This window comes from Macaca thibetana, chromosome 16 (genome assembly GCF_024542745.1).
Source record: "Macaca thibetana thibetana isolate TM-01 chromosome 16, ASM2454274v1, whole genome shotgun sequence".
Classification (NCBI taxonomy): Eukaryota; Metazoa; Chordata; class Mammalia; order Primates; family Cercopithecidae; genus Macaca; species Macaca thibetana.
Window position 1 is genome coordinate 54063214 of NC_065593.1, and position 24903 is coordinate 54088116.

The following is a 24903-nucleotide window of genomic DNA, read 5'->3' on the forward strand; positions in this document are numbered from 1 at the left end:
AAGAGAGGGAGGGAGGGAACGAGGGAAGGAAGGAAGGAAGGAAGGGAGGGAGGGGAAAAGAAAATAACAAGTATTGGTGAGGATGTGGAGAAATGGGAACTCTCATGCATTGTTGGTGAGAATGTAAAATGGTGCAGTCACAGTGTAAAACATTTTGGAATTACTCAAGACATCGAATACAATTACCATATGTCCCAACAATACCACTCTTAGGTATATACCCAAAAGAATTGGAAAAAAAATGAATCAAATACTTGTACACCAATGTTCCTAGTAGTACTATTCACAATCGTGAAAAGTTGAGGGCCAAGCGCAGTGACTCATGCCTGTAATCATTTTGAGAGGTCAAGGCAGGCAGATCACTTGAGGTCAAGAGGTCAAGACCACCCTGACCAACATGGTGAGATCCTGTCTCTATTAAAAATACAAGGCCGGGCGCGGTGGCTCAAGCCTGTAATCCCAGCACTTTGGGAGGCCGAGGCGGGTGGATCACGAGGTCAGGAGATCGAGACTATCCTGGCTAACACGGTGAAACCCCGTCTCTACTAAAAAATACAAAAAAACTAGCCGGGCGAGGTGGCGGGCGCCTGTAGTCCCAGCTACTCGGGAGGCTGAGGCAGGAGAATGGCGTAAACCCGGGAGGCGGAGCTTGCAGTGAGCTGAGATCCGGCCACTGCACTCCAGCCTGGGCTACAGAGCGAGACTCCGTCTCCAAAAATAAAAATAAAAATAAAAAAAATAAAAATAAAAATACAAAAATTAGGCTGGTCACCGTGGCTCACCCCTGTAATCCCAGCACTTTGGGAGGCCAAGGCGGGTGGATCTCCAGAGGTCAGGAGTTCGAGGCCAGCCTGGCCAACATGGCAAAACCCTGTCTCTACTAAAAATACAAAAATTAGCTGGGCATGGTGGTCCATGCCTGTAATCCCATCTATTCAGGAGGCTGAGACAGGAGAATCACTTGAACCCAGGAGGCAGAGGTTGCAGTGAGCTGAGATCACGCCACTGCACTCCAGCCTATGCAACAGAGCAAGACTGTGTCTCAAAAAAAAAAAAAATTAGCCAGGTTTGGTGGCGCATGCCTGTAATTCCAGCTCCTGGGGAAGCTAAGGCAGGATAATCGTTTGAATGATTCCTCCAATGAGGGGGAGGTTGCAGTGAGCCAAGATTGTGCCTGCACTCCAGTCTGCAGCACAGAGCAAGACTCTGACTCAAAAAAAAAAAAAAAAAAAAAAAAGATGGAAACCACCCATGTGTCCATAAATAGATGAATACTTGAACAAAATGTGGTATATCCATACAATGGAACCTTAGTCAGCCATAAAAAGGAATGACATTCAGGTATATGCTATAGCATGAAGGAAACTTGATGACATTATGCTTAGTAAAATAAGCCAGGCACAAAAGGATAAATACTGTATGATTCCACTTATATGAGGTACCTAGAGTAGTCAAATTCATAGGGATAGAAAGTAGAATGGTGGTTGCCAGGAACTGGGAGAAGGGGACATGGAGAGTAATTATTTATGGGATGCAGAGTTTCTGTTTGTGATTAATGAAGTTCTGAAACTGTAGAGCGGTCATGGTTACACAACATTATGAACATGCTTAATGCCACTTAACCGAACACTTAAAAATGGCAAATCTTCTATATATTTTACTACAAAAATACATAAGAGGATTCATAGTTTTTCAAAACTCTTCTGGGGAGTACTGGAGAGGGGGAAAAAGCCAGTAGTCCTCAATGCAATGAGCCCTACACCAGCAACTTTAAGGCTGAGGCAGAGAAATGTAACTGTTAGAGCCACACCACCTGGTCAGCTATTTCTTTTAGTGTGTGTGTGTGCATGCACATTTTGGTTTTCCTTTTTGTGGAGCACTATATTGCCCAGGCAAATCTCAAACTCCTGAGCTATATCTATCCTCCTGCCTTTGCTTCCCTAAATGCTGGGATTGCAGGTATAAGCCCAGCAGCTTTTTCTCTTTTCTTTCTTCTTTTTTTTTTTTTTTTTTTTTTTTTTTTTTGAAACAGGGTCTTGCTCTGTCGCCCATGCTGGAGTGTAATGGAGTAATTATGGCTCACTGCATCCTCTAACTCTCCAGCTCAGGCGATCCTCCCACCTCAGCCTCCCAAGTGCAAGTACCGCGCACACCACCACACCCAACTGTTAATTTTTTCGTAGAGAGGAAGTCTCCTTATGCTGCCCTAGCTGGGCAACTCCTGGGCTCAAGTAATCCCCCTGCCTTGGCCTCCCAAAGTGCTGGGATTACAGGTATGAGCCACTGTGCCCAGTCTTGGTGAGCTTTCTGAACTCAAAGCTGAGTAGAGACCTGAAGTAATTATCAGGACGATATGGGTCAATAAAACTCATCCTCCTACTTCCATTTGTGTCTGAGTTAAAACAGTATCTTCCACTTAAGTGCTCATTTCTCAAGTTTTGATTTTAAATATAAAAACAACCTAAAAGTGCTGTGTTTACTTCTTTTATATTTCAACTATCTCATTTTTAGCAGTGTCTGGGGACAAAAACTAGCATTTCTCCGAGACCGTCATATCCCCAAACTGACTGCCATATGAATGGTTTGTTGGGTGCCTGGAATGGCTTCTTCATGTAAGTTCTCACTTGTAATCTTACACTTTGGGAGGCCGAGGCGGAGAATCACTTCAGGTCAAGAGTTCAGTTCAAGACTAGCTTGGGCAACATAAAGAGACCCACGCCCCCACTCCCATCCCCACCTCCAACCCTGGCTCTACAAAAAAATTTAAAAATGAGCTGGGGCCAGGCACGGTGGCTCACGCCTGTAATCCCAGAACTTTGGGAGGCTGAAGCGGGCAGATCACGAGGTCAAGAGATGGAGACCATCCTGGGCAACATGGTGAAATTCCCGTCTCTACTAAAAATACAAAAATTAGCTGGGAGTGGTGGCATGGGCCTGTAGTCCCAGCTACTTGGGAAGCTGAGGCAGGAGAATCGCTCGAACCCGGGAGGCAGAGGTTGTAGTGAGCCTTTGTGCCACTGCACTCTAGCCTGGCGACAGAGTGACATTCCATCTCACACACACACACAAAAATGAGCTGAGAGTGGTGGCATGCGCCTGTAGCCCCAACTACTCGGGAGGCTGAGACCAGGAGTTTGAGACCAGCCTGGGCAACATAAAGAGACCCAACCCCCAGGCCCCTCAGTTTTACAAAAAATTTTTAAAAATTAGCCAGGAGTGGTGGCGTCGCGTAGCCTGCAGCCCCAGCTACTCGTGAGGCTGAGGCGGGAGGATCGCTTGAACCCGGGAGTTCAAGGCTGCAACGAGCTATGATAGCGCCACTGCACTCCAGCCTGGGCGACAGAGCAAGACCCTGTTTTACACAGACAAACAACACAAACGAACAAAAGGTCACAGCGAACTTTGTTCAAAAGTCACATTAACACTCAGTCTTAACCCTGACTGGAAGCCCGGGCTTAGGACACAGGGCAGCTCTCCCTCAAAAGGGTGGTCTCCCAACAACACCCAGTCCACAAGTTGTTCCTCGCCCTCCCCAAACCGGTACAAGATATATTAGTCTCTGGGCAGCTCCAAAGGATTGTGGGAGCTACGGGAGGGACTAAGGGACAAATATGAAATGTCGGACAAATGAAATGTGCGCAACGGCTAGGTTTTGGATGATCAGCCAGTTGCTGAGCGACTTCTCAAATCTTCCAAGCGCCCCCAATACCTCTCCCACCCAGTAGGGCTGCGCTCTTTCAACCTTCCACGCCCCGCCTCTCCGCTGCCCTATCAGCAAATCATCGGGCCGGTGCCTGCCAGTCCGGGCCAATCCCAAACACATTTACTTTGAGCGGGAAAAGCTCAGAGAGCGAGGTTCGCTAACCGCCCCTTCCTCTGCTTGTCTCTGGGGGGTAACGGAGCCTGGAGTGGTCGCCCATTGGATGGGTATCGGGCCAATGGCGGGGTGCGAAGCGGGGGGCGGGCCTCACAGCGGGGCGGGGCGGGGCGCGCCTGTGCCGTGTGCCTAGTCGCGAGCCCCAGGCAGGCCAGGTAACGGCCTCTGCCCCCGCCCCTCCCTCCCCGCTCCGGCCCCCCCCCACCCGTAGACGGGCTTCAGGCAGCGCCCGGGCGGCGGAGGCGGCTGCGGAGACGGCGGGGTGCGGGCTGAGGGAGCCGGGCCTGGACGCCCCCCCTCACCCCCGTACCCCAGGAGCTGTGCCTAGTCCGGGAGAGGCTGGGGGGGCCCCATGGAGGTGAGACGTGGAGACACCTGCCCGCGCCCTCACCCCTCAGGCCTGAGGGAGGAAGGACTTGAGGTAACGGATGGGGAAGGGCAGGGTCCAGGGGGCGGCCAGGCTTGCAAGAGGCGACAAGGAGGAGAGGCTGAGGAGGGGACACGTCCCCAGACGGGGCGGCAGAGGCGGGTCGTCGGTGGGGAGCCCGGACGGGGCGGGCGGGGGGGGGGCGCGGCGCGGGCTGACTGGACGGGCCGGACGGAGCCCGGGTCGCCGCGATTCCCGGGAGGCAGCCGTCGCGCTGAGGCGGTGGCCGGGGAGGGGCGCGCCTCGGGGTCGGCACTCAGGGGTCGCCGCGATTCCGGGGAGGCAGCCGTCGCGCTGAGGCGGTGGCCGGGGAGGGGCGCCCCTCGGGGTGGCACTCAGGGGGCCCGAGGGAAGAGTGAGAATCCCGAGGCTGGAAGCGCGGGCCCCCAAATTCGTGTCCTCTGAGAGGGTTCGGAATTGAGCCGAACGGCCTAGGTGGGACAGGTGTCGGGCCGTTTCAGCTCCGGCGTCACCCTCGTGACCACTTTCTGATATTTCCTGTTCCCGCGTGCTGCAGCCCAAAGTCGCGTTCCCTGGAGGTGCGAATCGCTGCTGGAACCTCGGCGCCGACGCCGGCAACAGGTTAACCGATGTCTTCGGCAGCGTGATGTTGACTGGCTCCGCTTCCTTCTACGATTGCTACAAATCGCAGGTCCTTGAGTAAACTCCGCCCCTGTTAAACTCCGCCCCTGTTACACAATTTGTTCTCGGTCAAATTAATTTACTCGAGCCTCCGATTCATAGGGGTTTAGTGGCTCCACAGTTAAAGAAAAGAAAACCGGAGACAACCTTTTTTTTTTTCTTTTTTTTTTTTTTTTTTTTTTTTTTTTTTGAGACAGGGTTTTGCTCTGTCTCCCAGGCTGGAGTGCAGTGGCGCCATCTCGGCTCACTGCAACCTTCGCCAGCCGGGCTGAAGCGATTCTTGTGCCTCAGCTTCCTGAGGCGCGCGCCACCACGCCCGGCTGCACTTTTTTGTTTTGTTTTGTTTTGTTTTTTGAGATGGAGTTTTGCTCTTGTTGCCCAGACTGGAGTGCAGTGGCGCGATCTCGGCTCACCGCAACCTCCGCCTCCCGGGCTCAAGCTATTCTCCTGCCTCAGCCTCCCGAGTAGCTGGGATTGCGGGCATGCGCCACCACGCCTGGCTAATTTTGTATTTTTAGTAGAGACGGGGTTTCTCCATTTTGGTCAGGCTGGTCTCGAACTCCCGACTTGAGGTGATCCGCGCATCTTGGCCTCCCAAAGTGCTGGGATTACAGGCATGAGCCACCACGTCAGGCCGTTTTGTTTTGTTTTTTTGAGACGGAGTCTCGTTCTGTTGCCCAGGCTGGAGTGCAGTGGCGCGATCTCGGATCACAGTAACCTCTGTCTCCCCGGTTCAAACAGTTCTTCCGTCTCAGCCTCCCGAGTAGCTGGGATTACAGGCACCTGCCATCATGCCCGGCTAATTTTTATGTTGTTTTTAGAGACAGGGTTTCGCCATATTCCCCGGGCTGGTCTCGAACTCCTGGGCTCCAGCCATGCTTCCGCCTCGGCCTCCCAAAGTGCTAGGATTTCAGGCCACTGCGCCCAGCCCAGTAACAATCTTTTTTTTTTTTTTTTCCTTTTTTGGGACGGAGTCTTGCTCTGTCACCCAGGCTGGAGTGCAGTGGCACGATCTTGGCTCACTGCAAGCTCCACCTCCAGGGTTCACGCCATTCTCCTGCCTCAGCCTCCCAAGTAGCTGGGACTACAGGCACCCGGCATCACGCCCGGCTAATTTTTTGTATTTTTAGTAGACACGGGGTTTCACCGTGTTAGCCAGTATGTCTTGATCTCCTGACCTCGTGATCCTCCCGCCTGGACCTCCCAAAGTGCTGGGATTACAGGTGTGAGCCACTGCGCCCAGCTACAATCTTTTAAATACAGTGTTTTCAGAATATATACTTTGCTTTGAAAACAAGTTAAGGCCGGGCGGGGTGGCTCATGCCTGTAATCCCAGCACTTTGGGAGGCCAAGGCGGGTGGATCACCTGAGTTCGGGAGTTCAAGACCAGCCTGGCCAATATGGTGAAACCCCATCTCTACTAAAAATACAAAAATCAGCCAGGTGTGGTGGCAGGCACCTGTAATCCCAGCTGCTTGGGAGACTGAAGCGGCAGAATCTTGAACCAGGGAGGTGGAGGTTGCAGTGAGCCAAGATCATGCCACTGCACTCCAACCTGGGTGACAGAGCAAGACTCCCTCTCAAAAAAAAAAAAAAAAAGAAAAGAAAAGAAAAAAGAAAACAAGGAATAAGATTTTTCATTGATTTGTTTCCATCTTGTCCTCAGCATAACATGAGGCCAGCAATGTAAGAAAATCCACTTATTTAGTAAGATCAAAATATATTTTTTTCCTTCAGGCATTTATTGCAAGTTGGTACAGACATATTTTTGATAATTTAAAGGTGAAAATTTCACTTTACTCCTTTATTTTCTGGTTTCAACAATGTCTTAAATTACATGCTACCACTTACATCACCAATACATTTAGATTTATTAATCAAAGGAAATAAAGCTTGGGTAATGTAAGTAATTTTCATTTGAAATTATTTAACCAGGACATCAATGTTGATATTGTTGTACTTTGAATTATAACAATATCTAGAAATAAATTATTTTATTTAATCTACACTAAGAAACTTGTATATTATTATGCCACTGTACAGATTGAGAAACTGAGCCTCAGAGAGCTTGATTTGTGCCCTAAATGTCAAAGCTCAAGTGGAACCCAGACCATAGTTCCACTGCTCTCTGCAGTGTTTACATCCGGACTAAAATTTACTTGGATTTAATTTCAGTTCATTGTTTTAAGTATGTTAAGGATATAAGTGATACATTTTTAAGTTAATCCAGTTAATATGCCACTCAAATATTTGCATATTTCCTGGCCTCTGTTAACGAAAGGGATGCAGATATTTCAAGTATAATTATGTTTGAATCCACCACATTACTTTAGTTGTTTTAACCCAAGAATACAAAAGTTAAGTCAATCTTTTAAAATGATTTTTATTTGTAATATTCAAAATTTGCTTTAAAATGTAAAATGTACTTGAAAGAATACTCCCCAAATATTTTTAATTTCAAATACTGTTTACTCATTTGACATTACATAATCTGAAAATGTTCCTTTTGTTTAAGCAACTATTTCAAAAAGATGAACAATTATTTATGTCACTTTGGATACTTCACACAGTAAGAGTGGGCCTATGATGATAACTTTAGAACTCAAGGGATAAAATTAGGAAAGAAAGATAAAAAGCCTTTGTAAAAGTTTCTGCTAACCAACAAATTCTGGGAAGGTAGTTTTTAGTTTTAGCTCTCAGCAAAATGCCTTCTGTGTTTCCATTTCCTTAGCTTGAGAATAGTTGTAATATAAACTATACACAGAAAAATTATAATGTGTGGATTTTAAATAGAATCATAACCAGAACTTGAACAAATGGTTGTAAAATATTTTGAGATTCTTTAAGATGGATGATTGGAAGGTATTTCTTAATGTTCACATTTTGTTGGTATCATATAACATGGTTGTATAGTTTAAATGTTTTTCAGTGATCATATCTGTTAGGAACAAAAATTTAGAAATATTATCAGAATAAAAGCAATTAGAAAATACTTTTAGCCAGAATTATCTCTTTTCTCTCTCTTTCTCTCTTTTTCTGTCTCTCTTTCTCTTCCTTCCTTCCTTCCTTCCTTTCCTTTCTTTCCTTTCTTTCCTTTCTTTCCTTTCTTTTTTGACAGAGTCTCTCTCTGTCGCCTAGGCTGGAGTACAGTGGCTCAATCTTGGCTCATTGCAACCTCCGCCTTTCGGGTTCAAGTGACTCTCCTGCCTCAGCCTCTAGAGTAGCTGGGATTACAGGCACCTGCCACCACGCCCGGCTAATTTTTGTATTTTTGTAGAAACGGGGTTTCACCATGTTAGTCAGGAGTTGAACTCCTGACCTCAGGTGATCTGCACACCTAGGCCTCCCAAAGTGCTGGGATTACGGGTGTGAGCCACTGCGCCCGGCCAGAATTATATCTCTTCTGTATTTAGAAGAAAATACTATTTTCATTGTGTTTATGTCTGGGTATTTATAGTTATTGCATCTCAGGTTTTAATAGTTCCTTATCTGGAGAGTTAAAAATTTTGAATTTATACTTTCTGTCTTCTTTAAGGAAGCATTTTCTAGAATAAACAATGTATAAATTAGCTTAATCTTTTTTTGTTTGTTAAATTCACTTTCCCTACACGGTCCTTCAGGGTTTGAATCATTAAAATCTTAAAACCCAAGGCCTGGCAAAGTGACTCACACCTGTAATCCCAGCACTTTGGGAAGCCAAGGCAGGAGGATCACTTGAGGCCAGGAGTTTAAGACCAGCCTGGGCAACACAGCGAGACCCCATCTCTATTAACAGAAAAAAAAAAAGAAAGAAACTTAACACCCAAACTTTTTGTTTACTCAAGTTCATTATAGAAGCATTCACCGAGGCTGCGTGCAATGGCTCACGCCTGTAATCCCAACACTTTGGAAGGCCCAAGGCGGGCAGATCACTTGAGGTCAGGATTCGAGAGCAGCCTGGCCAACATGGTGAAATCCTAAAACTCTACCGAAAATACAAAAATTAGCCAGACATGGTGGCAGGTGCCTGTAATTCCAGCTACTTGGGAGGCTAAGGCAGGAGAATCGCTTCAACCTGGGAGGCAGAGGTTGCAGTGAACCAAGATCTCGCCACTGTACTCCAGCCTGGGCGACAGAGTGAGACTCTTGTCTCCAAAAAACAAACAAACAAAAAAGATACTGTATAAAAGCCCCGGGACTAGAAAGAAGAAGACCTTGAATTTTGGTTTTAGATTTGTTACATATTGGCTGAGTGACTTGCAGCCTCAGTTTCCTTGTTTTTAAAGTAAGATAATACTCATGTCACAAGGTTTACTGAATATGATAATACATGTGAAATTTCTTTGAATAGTGTAAAATTCTATATAAATATACATTAACTTTTTTCAGAGATTGGGGACATTAAGACTGAATTTTATTTATTTATTTATTTTTGACATGGAGTCTTGCTCTGTTGCCCAGGCTGGAGTGCAGTGGCGCAATCTCGGCTCACTGCAAGCTTCCCCTCCCGGGTTCACACCATTCTCCTGCCTCAGCCTCCCAAGTAGCTGGGATTACAGGCTCCCACCACCACGCCTGGCTAATTTTTTGTATTTTTAGTAGAGACGGGGTTTAGCCAGGATGGTCTCATCTCCTGACCTCATGATCCGCCCACCTCGGCCTCCCAAAGTGCTGGGATTACAGGCGTGAGCCACCGCGCCTGGCCCCAAGACTGAATTTTATATATAATTTATTAAAAATAACATTGCTAGTATCCACATAATGCTTATCTATTCAAAGAATTACAAAAAAGTATAATAATTGTAAGTATTTTATGCCACGGACCAGCAACAAGGAGCCAGATCTGCCCAATGCCTGTTTTGTAAATAAAGTTTTATTGCAGTGCAGCCAAACCCATTTGTTTATTGTCTATGGTTGATTTAGTGCTGCAGCATTAGAGTTGAAGAGTTTTGACAGCAACCTTAATGGCCAGCTAAGCCTAAAATATTTACTATTTGGCCTTTTGCAGAAAAAGTTTGCCAATCCCTGGAATAAAGTAAGCTTAAGTCACTAAGTCTACATTTGAATGTAATTCTCCCAACTCTTACACCTGTGTTATTTCCCCTGCTTTCTTATTTTTCTAATATTCTATAACAAATGAAGTTTTGATGTATCTGATAAACATTTCTTAAAACTTTCAGAGTGAAGACAATGTAGACCTAAGGCAGACCTATACTCCATTTTCTTCAACAGAATATTCAAGTTCTGTAGATTCTTCACTTTTCTGTGCACCATGGTCTACTTATGGAGATGATATTAAACAACCTTCTAATTCTCAGATCAATATAAAGAACAGGTAAATTAATTCATTTCTTAGGGTAATTGAGGTAATTTTAAATTTAATTACATAGGAACTGAGGTTTATTTGCTCTCTGTTCCCTACATCAGCATTTTACTGTTGTGGCATTCTAGGTTTTTCATACTTTTAGGAAAGTGTAAACTGGGCAGTTATTTGTGTATAGTTTTTATGGTGTTTTGTTTTGTTGAGACACGGTCTCGCTCTGTCACCCAGTCTGGAGGGCAGTGGCGAGATCATGACTCACTGCAACTTTGAACTCCTGGGCTCAAGCCATCCTCCTGCCTCAGCCTCCACAGTAGCTGGAACTACAGGTATGCACCACGGTGGTCAGCTAACTTTAAAAACTTTTGTTTCCTTTTCTTTTTAAGAAACGAGGTCTCACTTTGTTGCCTAGGCTGGTCTTGAACTCCTGGTCTCAAAGCATCCTCCCACCTTGGCCTCCCAAAGTGCTGGAATTACAGGCATGAGCCTCTGCCCAGCTAGGTTATTACTTAAAAAAATTCATTAGTGGGAACATTTAGTGCATAAATCTTAAGTTCTTCTTTCTAAAGATGACTTATATGAATGAGTTAAAACTTTTAGATGTTTTTGTCATCCAGTTCTAAATTTTCCAATTTTTTCCTTCACAACTACAGAACAAACAGGGTTTTATCAAACATAAGATATTTTAAATTATTTTTCTGTTCAATTCCACAAATAATAAGGGCCCCCTGTACATCAGATGCTTTTCTATGGGGGATACCAGAATTTAAACATGGCAAATATTATCCTTGCCTTTATAATCTTGATGATGATGATGATGATAATGACGATGATGACGATAACTAGGATATTATGGGAGCCTATTGCAAAGAGGAGCCCTAAGGCAGTGACATCTATCTTTAATTATGTATGGGAGCTATTTATAGCGGCTGATGCATCTTTAGTCTAATCAGGAAATAGTTATTTGTATTTATTAGAAAAGTGTTAAAAATTAAAATTATTGGCAAATTCTCTAAATAATGATTTTATTAGAAAGTCCATATAATACATAATTCTACAAAAAACAAAAATATTTTTAAAGTTGATATATGCTATTGAAAAAATTCAAGCCTATTTCTTCTCAGCTTTTGGCTAAGATCAAGTGAAAAAATTCAAACTTTTCAGAAATATGTATCAAGAAAAGTGAAAGTCTATCTTAACCTTCTCCCCCACCACCCAATAACAGCTGCTAGCAATTTGGTATACATTACATTGAATATTTTTTTAGATATATACTAATACATAATTACACAAAAAAGCTTTTATATTGAACTTTTATGAGATAACACATGTAGTAGAAAAGGTATTGGACTTATAGGCAGACTATTTAGCAAGTATGAAGTAGTTTGGCAAGTCATATACCCTTGCAAAATACAAGTTTCTTAATATCTCAAATGATCATTCATTTATTCAACAGATAATAACAAAAGATTACTAATGCTTACCCTTCCAGTGTTATAAAGATCAATTAAATATGAGTGTTATGCAAATATAAGGTATTTTATTTCTAAAATATCCCAACACTATGAAATGTTGAAATATGAAAAAACAGGAAGTTACAATTTATTATAAAGCAACATACAGGGCTGGGAGCAGTGGCTCATGCCTGTAATCCCAGCACGCTGGGAAGCCAAGGTGGGCAGATCACAAGGTCAGGAGTTCGAGACCAGCCTGACCAACATGGTGAAACCCTGTCTCTACTGAAAATACAAAAAAAATTAGCCAGGCGTGGTGGCACGCGCTTGTAGTCCCAGCTACTTGGGAGGCTGAGGCAGGAGAATCGCTTGAACCTGGGAGGCGGAGGTTGCAGTGAGCAGAGACTGCGCACTGCAGCCTGGGGAACAGAGTGACACTCCATCTCAAAAATAAATAAACAAATAAACAAACGTACAGGTTGAGCATCCCAATCTGAAAATCCAAAACCCAAACTGATCCAAAATCCAAAACTTTTTGCTGACATGATGCTCAAAACAAATACTCATTGGAGCATTTCAGATTTTGGATCAGGGATGTTCAACCAAATATACAAATATACATTATATATTTGAAGTATAATGTATATTTCCAGAATCCAAGAAAAAAACCTGAAATCCAAAACACCTCTAATCCCAAGCATTTTGGATAAGGAATACTCAACCTGTATTACTTCTAGGAAGAAATTACCCAAAAACTGTAACAGGTAAAAGGTACCAATCTTCCATGTGCTTGTGGTTTTTACATTTTGTATTTAGTCAGTATCAATTACTAGGTGGATTTCTGGGATATAAGGAACTCCATCCAGTCATGCTTTGCAAGGATTAAGGATGGCTCCCAAATCTGTTACATGTAAGGAACAACTGCAAAATTGCTATGGTGTCTAGGATGACCATATCACATTTCACTTTTTTATCCAGTATTTAGTATAGAGTCACAAAAATAGTGCATCAGGTTCATATGGTTTTCAAACTGCAAATGAGGAAGCTGAGCAGGTGTTGATGGAATGATATATAATAGGACAAGACTTGCTTTCAGGAGCAGCTATGATACCAATCATATCTGTGACATCATAGATGAGAGATTTATATCTTGGTCACCTAAAATGAAAAGCATGTGTTGTGGAGAAATAAGAGGTAAGCATACACTGTAAGTTAGATATAGGATTTGAAATGAAGGAGAAATATTATTTGGAAAAGACATTTCCACATAAAATATTTATGTGGAAAAGAAAATATTCTTGAGTTCTAGTCTCTTCTTTATTTGAAATGATGGTGTAGATTCAGTCCAAATATTTTATAGATAAAAATGGTAAGGTAGGATAAGTCTGGAAAGAGTAATCAATATATTGTATTTCAGCACAAATTCATTTATTTTTAGGATTCAAACAGAAAGAAATGACTATGGCAGTGAAACAGACTTATATGGACTTGTGTCTAACATTTTGGAAGAACAAGATAAGTCACAGCCATACTTTGCTGAAGGGTTAGTATATAATCTATATAGTATATAACAGGCTTTTAAACTAACATACACTAGATTACCCTGTTTATTAACTTCTATTTTTACTTAATAGTGGATCATCTGACACTAGATATCTTAATTCAAATATTGTTTCAAGGAGACTTGATTTTGCTGAAGTATTTGCTATACAATTGGAAGTTCAGTCTAAGGTTTTGTGTAAGGACTTTCATTGAAAAATTATTCTTGTATAATTCAGAGCTATTTCCCTTGAGTTCATGAATGAACTAAAGATTGGCTTAAAGAATACAAATTCAAGGGAGCTTTTATACATAGATCCCAAAGAATAAAACTCATTACTACTATACAGAAATACATATGGATTTTATTCATGTGTTTGAAAATTTTTTAATGTTTTAATTGTTTTATTTGAGTGTGGAAGCCATATTATGCAAATATCCTATTTCATAAATAGGGAAGTATGTAGCACACATATAATCAATTAAAATATTTTAATTTCACAGAGTTTAAGCAAAACACATCTTTTTTCATTAAAAAAAAAAAAACTGTGGTCAACAATGCTTTTATATAATAACCTTAGCAAAGGAAAAACTTATTTTCTGCTTACTATAGATAAATCATCTAAGACCATGAAGTCACATATTAGGCCTTAGTTATTGTCTCTTGGGAAAGTACAGTGAAGACATTAAAATGCATATTTGGCCGGGCGCGGTGGCTCAAGCCTGTAATCCCAGCACTTTGGGAGGCTGAGACGGGCGGATCACGAGGTCAGGAGATCGAGACCATCCTGGCTAACACGGTGAAACCCCATCTCTACTAAAAAAAATACAAAAAAAACTAGCCGGGCGAGGTGGCGGGCGCCTGTAGTCCCAACTACTCGGGAGGCTGAGGCAGGAGAATGGCATAAACCCGAGAGGCGGAGCTTGCAGTGAGCTGAGATCTGGCCACTGCACTCCAGCCTGGGCAACAGAGTGAGACTCCGTCTCAAAAAAATAAAAATAAATTTAAAAAAAATAAAATGCATATTTATATAACATATAGCACATTTCATGTGATAGATAATTATCTGGAGCTAATGGTAGCTTATAAAGCAGAGTTGAAAGGGATTAGAGAATGGTGACATGGGGCAAGATAAATGTTTTTGAAGACCTTTTCTCCCTCTTCCACTGAGGAAATAAAGTCTTTAAAACCTAAGTTGTAATTAAATATATTTATTTGTTCTAGGACCTGCTCCTCCAATTTAAAGTCAGTTTGGCCAATGAACACAAGCAGATTTGCAGATCACCATGACCTCTTAACAGAAACCAAAAGGCCAATAGATACAGCCATCTCTCAGCAAGCTTTTTATAGTGGTGAATCTATGTCAGCAATGGAAAAGCAATACCTGCATAACAGTAATCTCACACCACAACAAAAAATAGATGAACTTTATCATGGATTTACTGGTTTAGACCTTGAAGAACAATGGATGTACCCCTCACGAAGTGATCATTCTAACTGTCACAATATGCAGACAAATGATACAGCTAAGACAACATTCCAAGAATATCCATTTATCAAAAACTGTTTTACACCACAAACTGGTCTGTCTGACATCATGAAAGAATCAGGAGTTGATATTTACCCTTATGGAAGGGACAGAATATGTACTAAAGGTCTTGAAGCACCATTACAGCAAAAAAGGGCAGAGATGTTTCTTTCTCAATTTAATAGATACAATGAAAATGTAGATTATTGTAGATACCCAGAATATGTTCATCCTAATAAGGCTAAGCTTAATAAATGTTCAAATTTTAGTGTCCAAGATAGCAAAAAATTAGCCAATGGCACACCTGAAACACCAACTGTAGAAGCAGATACCTACACAAAGCTATTTCAGGTTAAACCAGCAAATCAGAAAAAAATGGAGGAGACAATCCCTGACCAGCAGAATTTCACATTTCCAAAAACTACTCCACATCTGACAGAGAAACAGTTTGCAAAGGAAGCAGCATTCACTGCTGATTTTGGCTTAACCTCAGAATATGGACTAAAACCTCACACAGCTTGTCCCGCTAATGATTTTGCTAACGTCACAGAAAAGCAACAGTTTGCTAAACCTGATCCCCCAAATTCTGAGTATTTTAAATCAGTGAATTTATTATCAAACTCAGCAACATCTTCAGGAGGTATCAATTTAAACAGACCAACTTGGATGAATGTTCAAACAAAAAATAACACTCCTATTCCTTATCGAAATCAAGGTAACTTGATGAAATTAAATAGTCATTTAAGTGCAGCTTCAAAAGGTTCTAACCATTCTTCAGATTTCCCCCAACTATCATCCACAAACTTAACCCCAAATAGCAATTTATTTCAGAAGTATTGCCAAGAAAACCCTTCAGCATTTTCTAGTTTTGATTTTAGTTACAATGGTGCAGAAAGAATCCAATCTGTCAATCACATAGAAGGACTAACAAAGCCTGGAGAAGAAAATCTCTTTGAATTGGTTACAGATAAAAAAATAAAGCAGCCAAATGGATTTTGTGATAACTATTCAGCTCAGCAGTATGGGATAATTGAAAATGTAAACAAACATAATTTTCAAGCCAAGCCCCAGAGTGGACATTATGATCCTGAGGAAGGTTCAAAGCATTTAGATGGCTTATCACAAAATACATACCAAAATCTACTGGAGTCACAGGGTCATTCTAATAGCCACAGAACGAGAGGTGGAGACAGTATTAATAGCCGTGTGAATCGCACACAAGCGTCATGCTTTTCTAATAATTATATGATGGGAGACTTAAGGCATAATCAGGGTTTTCAACAACTTGGTTCAAATGGGTTTCCCCTAAGATCCACCCACCCATTTGGCCATTCAGTTGTTCCACTGTTGGATTCCTATGACTTATTTTCTTATGATGACTTAAGCCATTTGTACCCTTATTTTAATGATATGATGTATGGTGATAATTCTTTTTCTGGTCTCGTGCCAACTTTTGGATTTCAAAGACCAATTAAAACCCGTAGTGGACCAGCCAGTGAACTTCATATTCGTCTAGAAGAGTGCTATGAACAATGGAGAGCGTTAGAAAAAGAGAGAAAAAAGGTAACACAAAGTTAACCATTTAGGAGTAACAGTATGTTCCTTTTGCCTGTCTTCATTCTGTTTACCTTAGTGTAGTTTAAGAGTACTTGCCTTATTTCTTTTTGCTTTATTTGTTGTTGTTTTAAAGAGACAGAGTCTCGCTCTGTTGCCCAGGCTGGAGTACAGTGGCACAATCATAGTTTACTGTAACCAAACTCCTGGGCTCAAGCAATCCTTCCTCCTCAGCCTCCTGAGTAGCTAGTGCTACAGGCACATGCCACCATGCCTAGGTAATTTTAATTTTTTGTAGACATTGGGTTTCACTATGTTCCCCACGGTGGTCTCAAACCCCTGGCCTCAAGCAATCCTCCCACCTTGATGTCCCAAGTGCTGGGATTACAGGTGTGAGCCACTGCACCCAGCCAACTTGCCTTATTTCTGAGCTGAATTCTATAATGTCCAGGATTTGCTATAAGTTCATGACTGTAAGGAATTAAGTGGGTTACTTAAAAACTAAAAATGGATGGGGTTGGCCAATGGGAAGCTTAAATAAATGAAGACGAAAAATGCTTGATATTTTAAAGTTATTGTTATTTTAAGTTGACTTGCCCTGAAGTAGATTTTTTTACCCCCTTAGTGGTTATAAGTTTATTTCTTTTAATTTTTTTAGTGTTAACCTGTTTGTATACTCAGGTATTCTATTTGTATTAAGATGATAGTTGGGCGCCGTGGCTCACGCCTGTAATCCCAACACTTTGGGAGGCCAAGGCGGGCGGATCACAAGGTCAGGAGTTGGAGACCAGCCTGGCCAACATGGTGAAACCCATTCTCTACTAAAAATACAAAAAATTAGCCGGGCATGGTAGCAGGCACCTGTAATCCCAGCTACTTGGGAGGCTGAGACAGGAGAATCACTTGAACCCGGGAAACGGAGGTTGCAGTGAGCCAAGACTGTGCCACTGCACTCCAGCCTGGGCAACAGAGCGAGACTCTCAAAAAAAAGATAGAAAAATACTGTGGTATTGTGGTTTACATTTGTTGCCTTTTGATACCAAAACAGAATTTTCATTTAAAGTGGTAATACTCTATTTATTAGGCTTATGAAAACTATTATTCATGGTCGAATCATATTTAGAAAATTCTAAAAAGTATATAATTTTTTAAAAGTATGTAATTTTTTACAGACTGAATTAGCCCTTGCCAAGAATTATCCTGGAAAAAAAGTATCCAGTACTAACAACACTCCAATTCCAAGGCTGACCTCCAACCCATCTAGAGTTGATCGCTTAATTGTGGATGAACTTCGAGAACAAGCCAGAGTAAGCTGTAAAAACAGATAACAGTGGATGGATATTTTGTTAAATTTTGTTAAAATTTCAGGCCAGGCATGGTGACTCACTCCTGTAGTCCCAGCACTTTGGGAGGCCAAGGCGGGCAGATCACCTGAGGTCAGGAGTTCAAGACCAGCCTGGCCATTATGGTGAAACCCCATCTCTACTAAAAATACAAAAATTAGCTGGGGGTGGTGGCATGTGCCTGTAGTCCCAGCTACTCGGGAGGCTGAGGCAGGAGAATCACTTAAACTCAGGAGGTGGAGGTTGCAGTGAGCCAAGATCATGCCACTGCACTCCAACCTGAGTGACAGAGCGAGACTTCATCTCAATAAATAAATAAATAAATAAAACTCTCATCAAGTTTTAGAACTTTGAAGGGTTTTTAAATCACATTTACATCTAACTCTCTGAAATATATTTTTTCCATGTTTGTTCCTAGAACTATAATATTTAGGAAAGGGGCTGGGTGCAGTGGCTCACACCTGTAATACCAGCACTTTGGGAAGTGGAGGTGGGAGAATCACTTGAGCCCAGGAGTTTGAGACCATCCTAGGCAACATAGGGAGACCCTGTCTCTACTAAAAATTAAAAATTAGCTGGACATGGTGGCGCATGCTTGTGCTACTCAGAAGGCTGAAATGGGAGGATAGCTTGAGCCTGGGAGGTCAGGGCTACAGTGAGCCATAACCATACCATTGCATTCCAAGCTGGGCAACAGAGCAAGACCTTGTCTCAAAAAAAAAAAAAAAAAAAAAAAATAGGAAAGGGAAAATAGTCTCACTCAATCATTTAAAAAGTAATTTTCATAATTTAAATGGTTCTTCTTGAAGCTCAAATTGGCAGTGGAGCTAATCTTCAACTGAAATAATTTTTTTTAAAGCAAAAACCATTTTGAGTATTATTTATGGAGAAAGTCTCATTTCTTTGTCACATTTGTTTTCTAGCTTGATGAGCAAGCTGTGCTTACATAAGATGGTAACAGGGAATTATCATCTTTCCTTTTTTTTTTTTTCTTTTTGAGGCAGGGTCTCTTTGTCACCCAGGCTAGAGTACAGTGGCATGATCTATGCTCACTGTAGCCTTGACCTTCTGGGTTCACAAGATCCTCCTGCCTAAGCCCCCAAATAGCTGGGACTACAGATGCACACTACCACGCACAGCTAATTTTTGTATTTTTTATAGAGACAGGATTTGCCATGTTGCCCAGGTTGGTCTCAAACTTCTGAGCTCAAGCAATCCACCCGCCTCAGCCTCCCAAAGTGCTGGGATTACAGGTGTGAGCCACCACGCTCAGCCAACAAAATACTTTTGTTTTGGCAAAGCAGGATATTATTTCAAGTCAAATGTTGTAAGAATCCTCATGTTAAGTCATTTTGTAATTTAATGATTATTCCTATTCTTTGTAATTTCAGAATTTTCTAAGCAACTTAGGGTAGGTAAACTTTTCCTTTTTTGACCTTCCTCTCTTAAAAACTTAGTTTTCCAAATAAAATTTGATAAAGATTCCTGGGGAAAAAATGCAGCCAAATGGATTACCTCTATGATTGAATAAAACCATTTTAGGAATTAGAACATGAGTCAAATTTGTAAATCTGTACAATGGAATTTATCTATGGTACATTCAGAGCCTAACATGAGGTACAGCCAGATATTAATAAAAACTTCAGTCTTTTATTATTAAAAAAAAAAACTGTTCCAAATTAAAATTTCTTTATCTCAGTAATACATTTCTAGGAAATAAAGGATGACATACTGTGGATAGTGATATACTTTTCCCAGCTTTGCTTATGCTTCACATTAATTTAGAAGGATGTATTTATGCCTGTTACAATAATTTTATTTTCTCTACAAAAATTAGCTGGGCATGGTGGCATGTGCCTATAGTCCCAGCTACTCAGGAGTCTTAGGTGGGAGGATCACTTGAGCCTGGGAGGCAGAGATTGCAGTGAGATGAGATGATGCCACTGCATGCCAGCCTGGGACAGGGTGGGACCCTATCTCAAAAAATATATATATATATTTTATTCATACTTAGCAGCATTATTTCAATAACAGAGGGTTTAAAAATTACTATTTTCTAGTTTGCTAGCTTTGTAGAATTTTGAAAAAAATACTTTTTAAACTTTATTAAAAATCATCCTATGCAAACTTTTCTTTTTTTGAGATAGAGTCTCACTCTGACAAGATCCTGGCTCACTGCAACCTCTGCCTCCTGGGTTCAAGCGATTCTCCTGCCTTAGCTTCCTGAATAGCTGAGATTACAGGCATGCACCACCACACCCGACTAATTTTTTGTATTTTTAGTAGAGATAGGGTTTCACCGTGTTGGTCAGGCTGATCTCGAACTCCTGATCTCAAATGAGCCACCCGCCTCAGCCTCCCCAAAGTGCTGGGATTACAGGTGTGAGCTACAGTGCCCAGCCCCAATCTGCACATTTCTTTACTCTTTATCATTTGCTCAAAATGATTGTCTTATTTAAAAATAATTAGTAGTTCCCTGGAGGTTTTTTTGGAGTGTTTTGTTTTCCCCTGAAGGATCTGGCTGATACACAGTTGAGAGGAAAATATTTAACATCCGGAATAAACTTATTACAAAGAAACTTAATACAAGTTTGAGGTTAGAGAAACATTAATTCCAGTGCCATTAGTTTCTTGAAAAGCCTTTTCCCCTTATATTCTCCAATCAGTGAATACCAAGTTCTAATATCAATTGTTAAATCATTTAACTCCCAAAGACAATTGTTGTATTTACTTGATCTTCAAACTGCAATTATTCAAAAAGTTATCTTTCCATACACTTTCCAAGTTTAGAATTTGAAACAAGTTAGGCATATGAAACATACTCCCTCTACTGACCTAATATATCAGTGCCTTTTTTTAAGTTTCATTATCCAGAGGATTGAGAAGCATCCTAATTTTCTTTAGCAGTTTTGACAGTTACAGGAGTCATTTTGTATTATTTTTATGTAAATTTAAATCAATATTTTCTGTATTATGGATTCCTTAAAGCTATCACTAGTCAGTATTACTATCTGAATATTTCTGATTTCCAAAAAGGGAACATTAGAGGCCCAGAAAAATTAAAGACTTATTGAGGTCAGGATTAATCAATCAAGTACTTCTCTTTTTAGCTCAAAACTTTTTCCATTAGATTACAATACTTCCTAACAATGCTGTTTGCAGGCTGGTCTCTTATTTGCCAAAAACAGTATCAGATCTTGTATTTGCACTGTTAATGACATGGTAATGTTTGAATATTTAACATTTTCATTGATGCTTTTCAGTAATCAACTGCCACATATTTTTAGAATTAACATAGACAAGTAGATAGAAAACACTTTCCATTTTTGTTTCCCCAGCATGGTGTCAGGACATTAAGCATTCTTTGATTTATTGAATGAATATTATTGCTGTCATCTCTATTCTGCTTCACTGAAGATTTGTTTTTACTTAAGGGCAGGACATGTCTTATCAAAATTTAAAATGCTTCCCTCAGGTTGTGACTTTACTAGGCAAAATGGAACGTCTTCGGAGTTCTCTTCTTCATGCCAATATCTCTACTGCTCTTGATAGACACTTGGAGTCTATTCACATTGTACAGTCACGTAGAAAGGATGAAATTGCTAATGCTTCCAATCGGCAAAGGCAAGGAGTTCCTAGATGCCAAGATGACAGAGGTACAAATATTGATGCATATTCTTGTGATAAGTCAATGCAATAATTTAGGTATTGATAAAGTCAGATTCTGAGGTTGAAAGATTAGATTTCTAAAATTAACACTTATCTACAGAATAAATTGGTAAATAATCTCCACATTATTCACTCCAAAAGTATTTCCATTTTATTAATTTTGTCTATTATAACTGTTTTAAGATAGTCTGTGTTCTACTCAAAGTATAGTCACTATTGTACAAGTCAGAAATAAAGTATCAATAATTTTAAATATTTTAATGATAAGGGACAGGACTTTGGTTCAATCAATAACCATCCTTTTTTTACAAAAATAACATTTGATCATTTAGTAGCAAAAGCACTGGGTTTTGTAAGATTTAACAGATATTTAAATGGCATTTAATATGAAATTATCCTGAATGTTTATTTTACAGATGTTTTTGCCCTTGCTTCAGCAATTAAAGAGATGTGTGTGGCTACTCGGAAAACACGCACTACTCTGTGGTGTGCACTGCAGATGACCTTGCCAAAAACAGCCAGTACAGCTGATGTGGTAAAGGCTTTACAAGATACAGTAAACTGTGAAGATAAAGTCCATGAAAGCATAAATAGTAGCAATCCAATGAACCAGAGAGGTGAAACAAACAAACATTAAGGAAATGACAGCAGAAAGAAGAATAAAAAGCTGATAAATATATCAAGACATGCTAAAAATTTTTTAATGAACTTGTCAAACTTTCAGTATGTTTTCTTTCAGATTTAAAGTTAATACCAATACCTTAATGAAGTCTAACTTCTATTTAAAAATCTTCTATTTGAAGTGAATCCGATATAGTTTTAAGTAAGCTCAAAGGTACAGTTGACTACTCAAGAGTTCTGAGTAGTCAGATAACAAGTTTAAGTAAATTAAATATTTCCTAACAGCTAAAATATGCTTAAACCCATTCTGCCATGCAGGTAAATGCAAATGTGAAATTCTTCTAGGAGATAAGTTTAATTTAGGTCTGTCTTAGTTAGGTATAATTCCAAATAATGAATCTAAGTGACTGTAACCCAATTATGGCTACAGCCTAGTAACCAAGACAAGTTTTGATTGTGATATAAAAGTGTTTTCCTTGCAAAACTGGATAATACCTGGGAAACAAAGGAAAGTATGGATAAACCCAATATTCATGTAAAAATTTAATATTTAAAATACTACCATATTTATAAATTTGAAATCTTAATGCCTAAGTATATGGAGGGAAATGCATCTGATTCTCCTAAATTAATGATAAAAGTGCCAGTGTAAAAACCATGCAAGTTACTGAATATAAAACCTATTCAGATCATTTGTATATATTCTTTAACTTTTAATTATATTATCAATTATTAAATGTTTCCAATTTTAAAGTTATTTAAATTGAATCACAAAACATTCCCTTTGTCTGGATCTTTTAGACTTGATACACAGTAACTGAAATAATGACTACTGTTTTAATACCCTTAGTTTGCTGCCTTTTATGAGGGTATCACGAAGTTCTAAAATGTATTTTTTAAAAGGTTAATCTCTAACTAGTTTAACTTGCAATTGGTTAGTGTATATTTTGTGTAGTTGTGTTCATTAGTTTGCTTCTGTATTTTTTTAAAACTATTGAAAGCTTTTTCTGTTTCTCATCACTTAGTATCTTTGTATAGAACTTGAGTAATTTATTCATTAATATGAAATGTTGGTATTATGTGACTCAGAAGATCTTGGGTTTTAACATTTCTAGCATGAGTTAAACTATAATGTACTGATGAAATTTAATTGAAATATCCTTGACTAGAAACACTGATTTTTAAATGTTAGTGTTTTTCTTAGTTTTAGAAATTCTGGTATTAAAAAAAAAAGAGTGTAATCATACCACATAAATTTTCTTTAGATGATGTGCAGAAGAAACTGATTGAGAATGCAGGAGTAACTGTAGGGAGAAACATTTTGATCACTGATATGCCTTAGAACTACCCAAATGAATTACATTGAGGGTAGTCAAATAAAATAGATCATCTCACCACAGTCACTGCATAGAAAGTGGTTAAGTTTAACATAAGACATGTTGGATGTTATAAAAACAAATACTGTACTGAATTTAGTCTCAGGAAAAAAATAAATTACTTTGTTGAAAACATTTGGTTTCATTTTTCTAAATTTATATTAGTTTCTAACCTTAAGAGTCACTCATATCAGAAAGTTAAATGAATTTAAGAACTTATACTGTTTTAGATTTCACTATTAACACACAAGTAATAATGTTGGTTTATAAATCAATGCCATTCAGATATCCATGGATCTAACCTGATCTCCTTCAAAGATGAAATTTTTGCTCTATCTTTATGCTAATCCAGGTAAACCAGAATAAAAATTTTAGGGAAGCTTTTACATGATACTGGTCAGAAATGAAATACCAGTCCATGAATAAGAACCAAACACTTAACAAAAGTCTTTTAAATATTGTTAATCATATCACCCAATAGATAATTTTTAAATTAGTTGGTGTCCCTTTCAATGGCATATCTCTAACAGATGGTTCTTATGTACTTGTATTTCTGAATTACAACCTATGAAAACATTGTACTTCTGAATTACAACCTATGAAAACATTACAAAACTTTTACAAAATTTGCATTAAAACTGATAAAACTGATGCTCCCGCCATTTCTAATCCAAAAGAACTTGGTGTACTAATTCTTTTTAATGGAAAAAGCAAAATTACCTTGAGTTGTTATCAGTGTCCCTCTCACTTGAATAATCTGCTACTATAAAGTTTTAGAGGGTTGAGAATTTATGCCTGAAATCCAAAATCTGGCCTAAAACTCAGTCTTACCATAGAAGATATGGTTGTTTAAAATTTGCCCTTTGCAGCTGGGCGCAGTGGTTCACGCCTGTAATCCCAACACTTTGGGAGGCTGAGGCGGGTGGATCACGAGGTCAGGAGATCGAGACCATCCTGGCTAACACGGTGAAACCCCATCTCTACTAAAAATACAAAAAATTAGCTGGGTGTGGTGGTGCTTGCCTGTAGTCTCAGCTACTTGGGAGGCTGAGGCAGGAGAATCGCTTGAACCTGCAAAGTGGAGGTTGCAGTGAGCCAAGATGGCGCCACTGCACTCCAGACTGGGTGACAGAGTGATCTGTCTCAAAAAACAAACAAAAAAATTTGCCCTTTGCAATACTGAACATTTTAGATGTAAAGGATTTATTAGCACCTGAGTCAAGTGGATAACTAAACTCAAAGCCTAATGAGTTGATCCTCTTTTTTCTGTTTAAGCATTAGTTTGAGAGTATACTTAACTGTGACATACATAGTAGAGTCCCAGAAGAAAGAACTGACTACTAACAAATTGAAACAAGTACCCTTCAGGGGACCGTGGATATAACCTGACTACTTCAGTGACAAAAATCAAGGTGAGAACAACCCAAAATCCCAAAATAAGGATTACTAAATTAAAATAGGCTCTATCATACCCTATCACTACCACCACATAAAGGACTAAGACTGTAATAGTACTTCAAAGGACTTCAAAGCCAGTTTCCTGATGTTCCAAAAAACATGCTAATCTTTCTGA

At 40.0% G+C, this 24903-nt stretch overlaps 2 protein-coding genes across 2 annotated transcripts in view; one reads left to right on the forward strand and one right to left on the reverse strand.

The window, feature by feature from the left end:
- Positions 1-24903, reverse strand: part of FAM171A2 (family with sequence similarity 171 member A2) — a 410010-nt gene that overhangs the window by 285281 nt on the left and 99826 nt on the right. The window lies entirely within an intron of this gene.
- On the forward strand, positions 4012-23463 carry MEIOC (meiosis specific with coiled-coil domain). Its single transcript, XM_050763071.1, has 8 exons — positions 4012-4298; positions 4822-4956; positions 10106-10260; positions 13138-13242; positions 14464-16330; positions 17494-17628; positions 21140-21320; positions 21750-23463. The coding sequence occupies exons 1-8, from the start codon at positions 4230-4232 to the stop codon at positions 21968-21970; spliced, it is 2868 nt and encodes a 955-aa protein (XP_050619028.1). The 5' UTR covers positions 4012-4229; the 3' UTR covers positions 21971-23463.

Excerpts from the sequence above, each read along its gene's own strand:
- MEIOC (XM_050763071.1), top strand. The coding sequence starts at position 4,230 with ATGGAGGTGAGACGTGGAGACACCTGCCCGCGCCCTCACCCCTCAGGC. Across the intron at positions 16,331-17,493 it reads TAGAAAAAGAGAGAAAAAAG|ACTGAATTAGCCCTTGCCAA; the intron begins GTAACACAAAGT and ends AATTTTTTACAG. Across the intron at positions 21,321-21,749 it reads TAGATGCCAAGATGACAGAG|ATGTTTTTGCCCTTGCTTCA; the intron begins GTACAAATATTG and ends TTTATTTTACAG.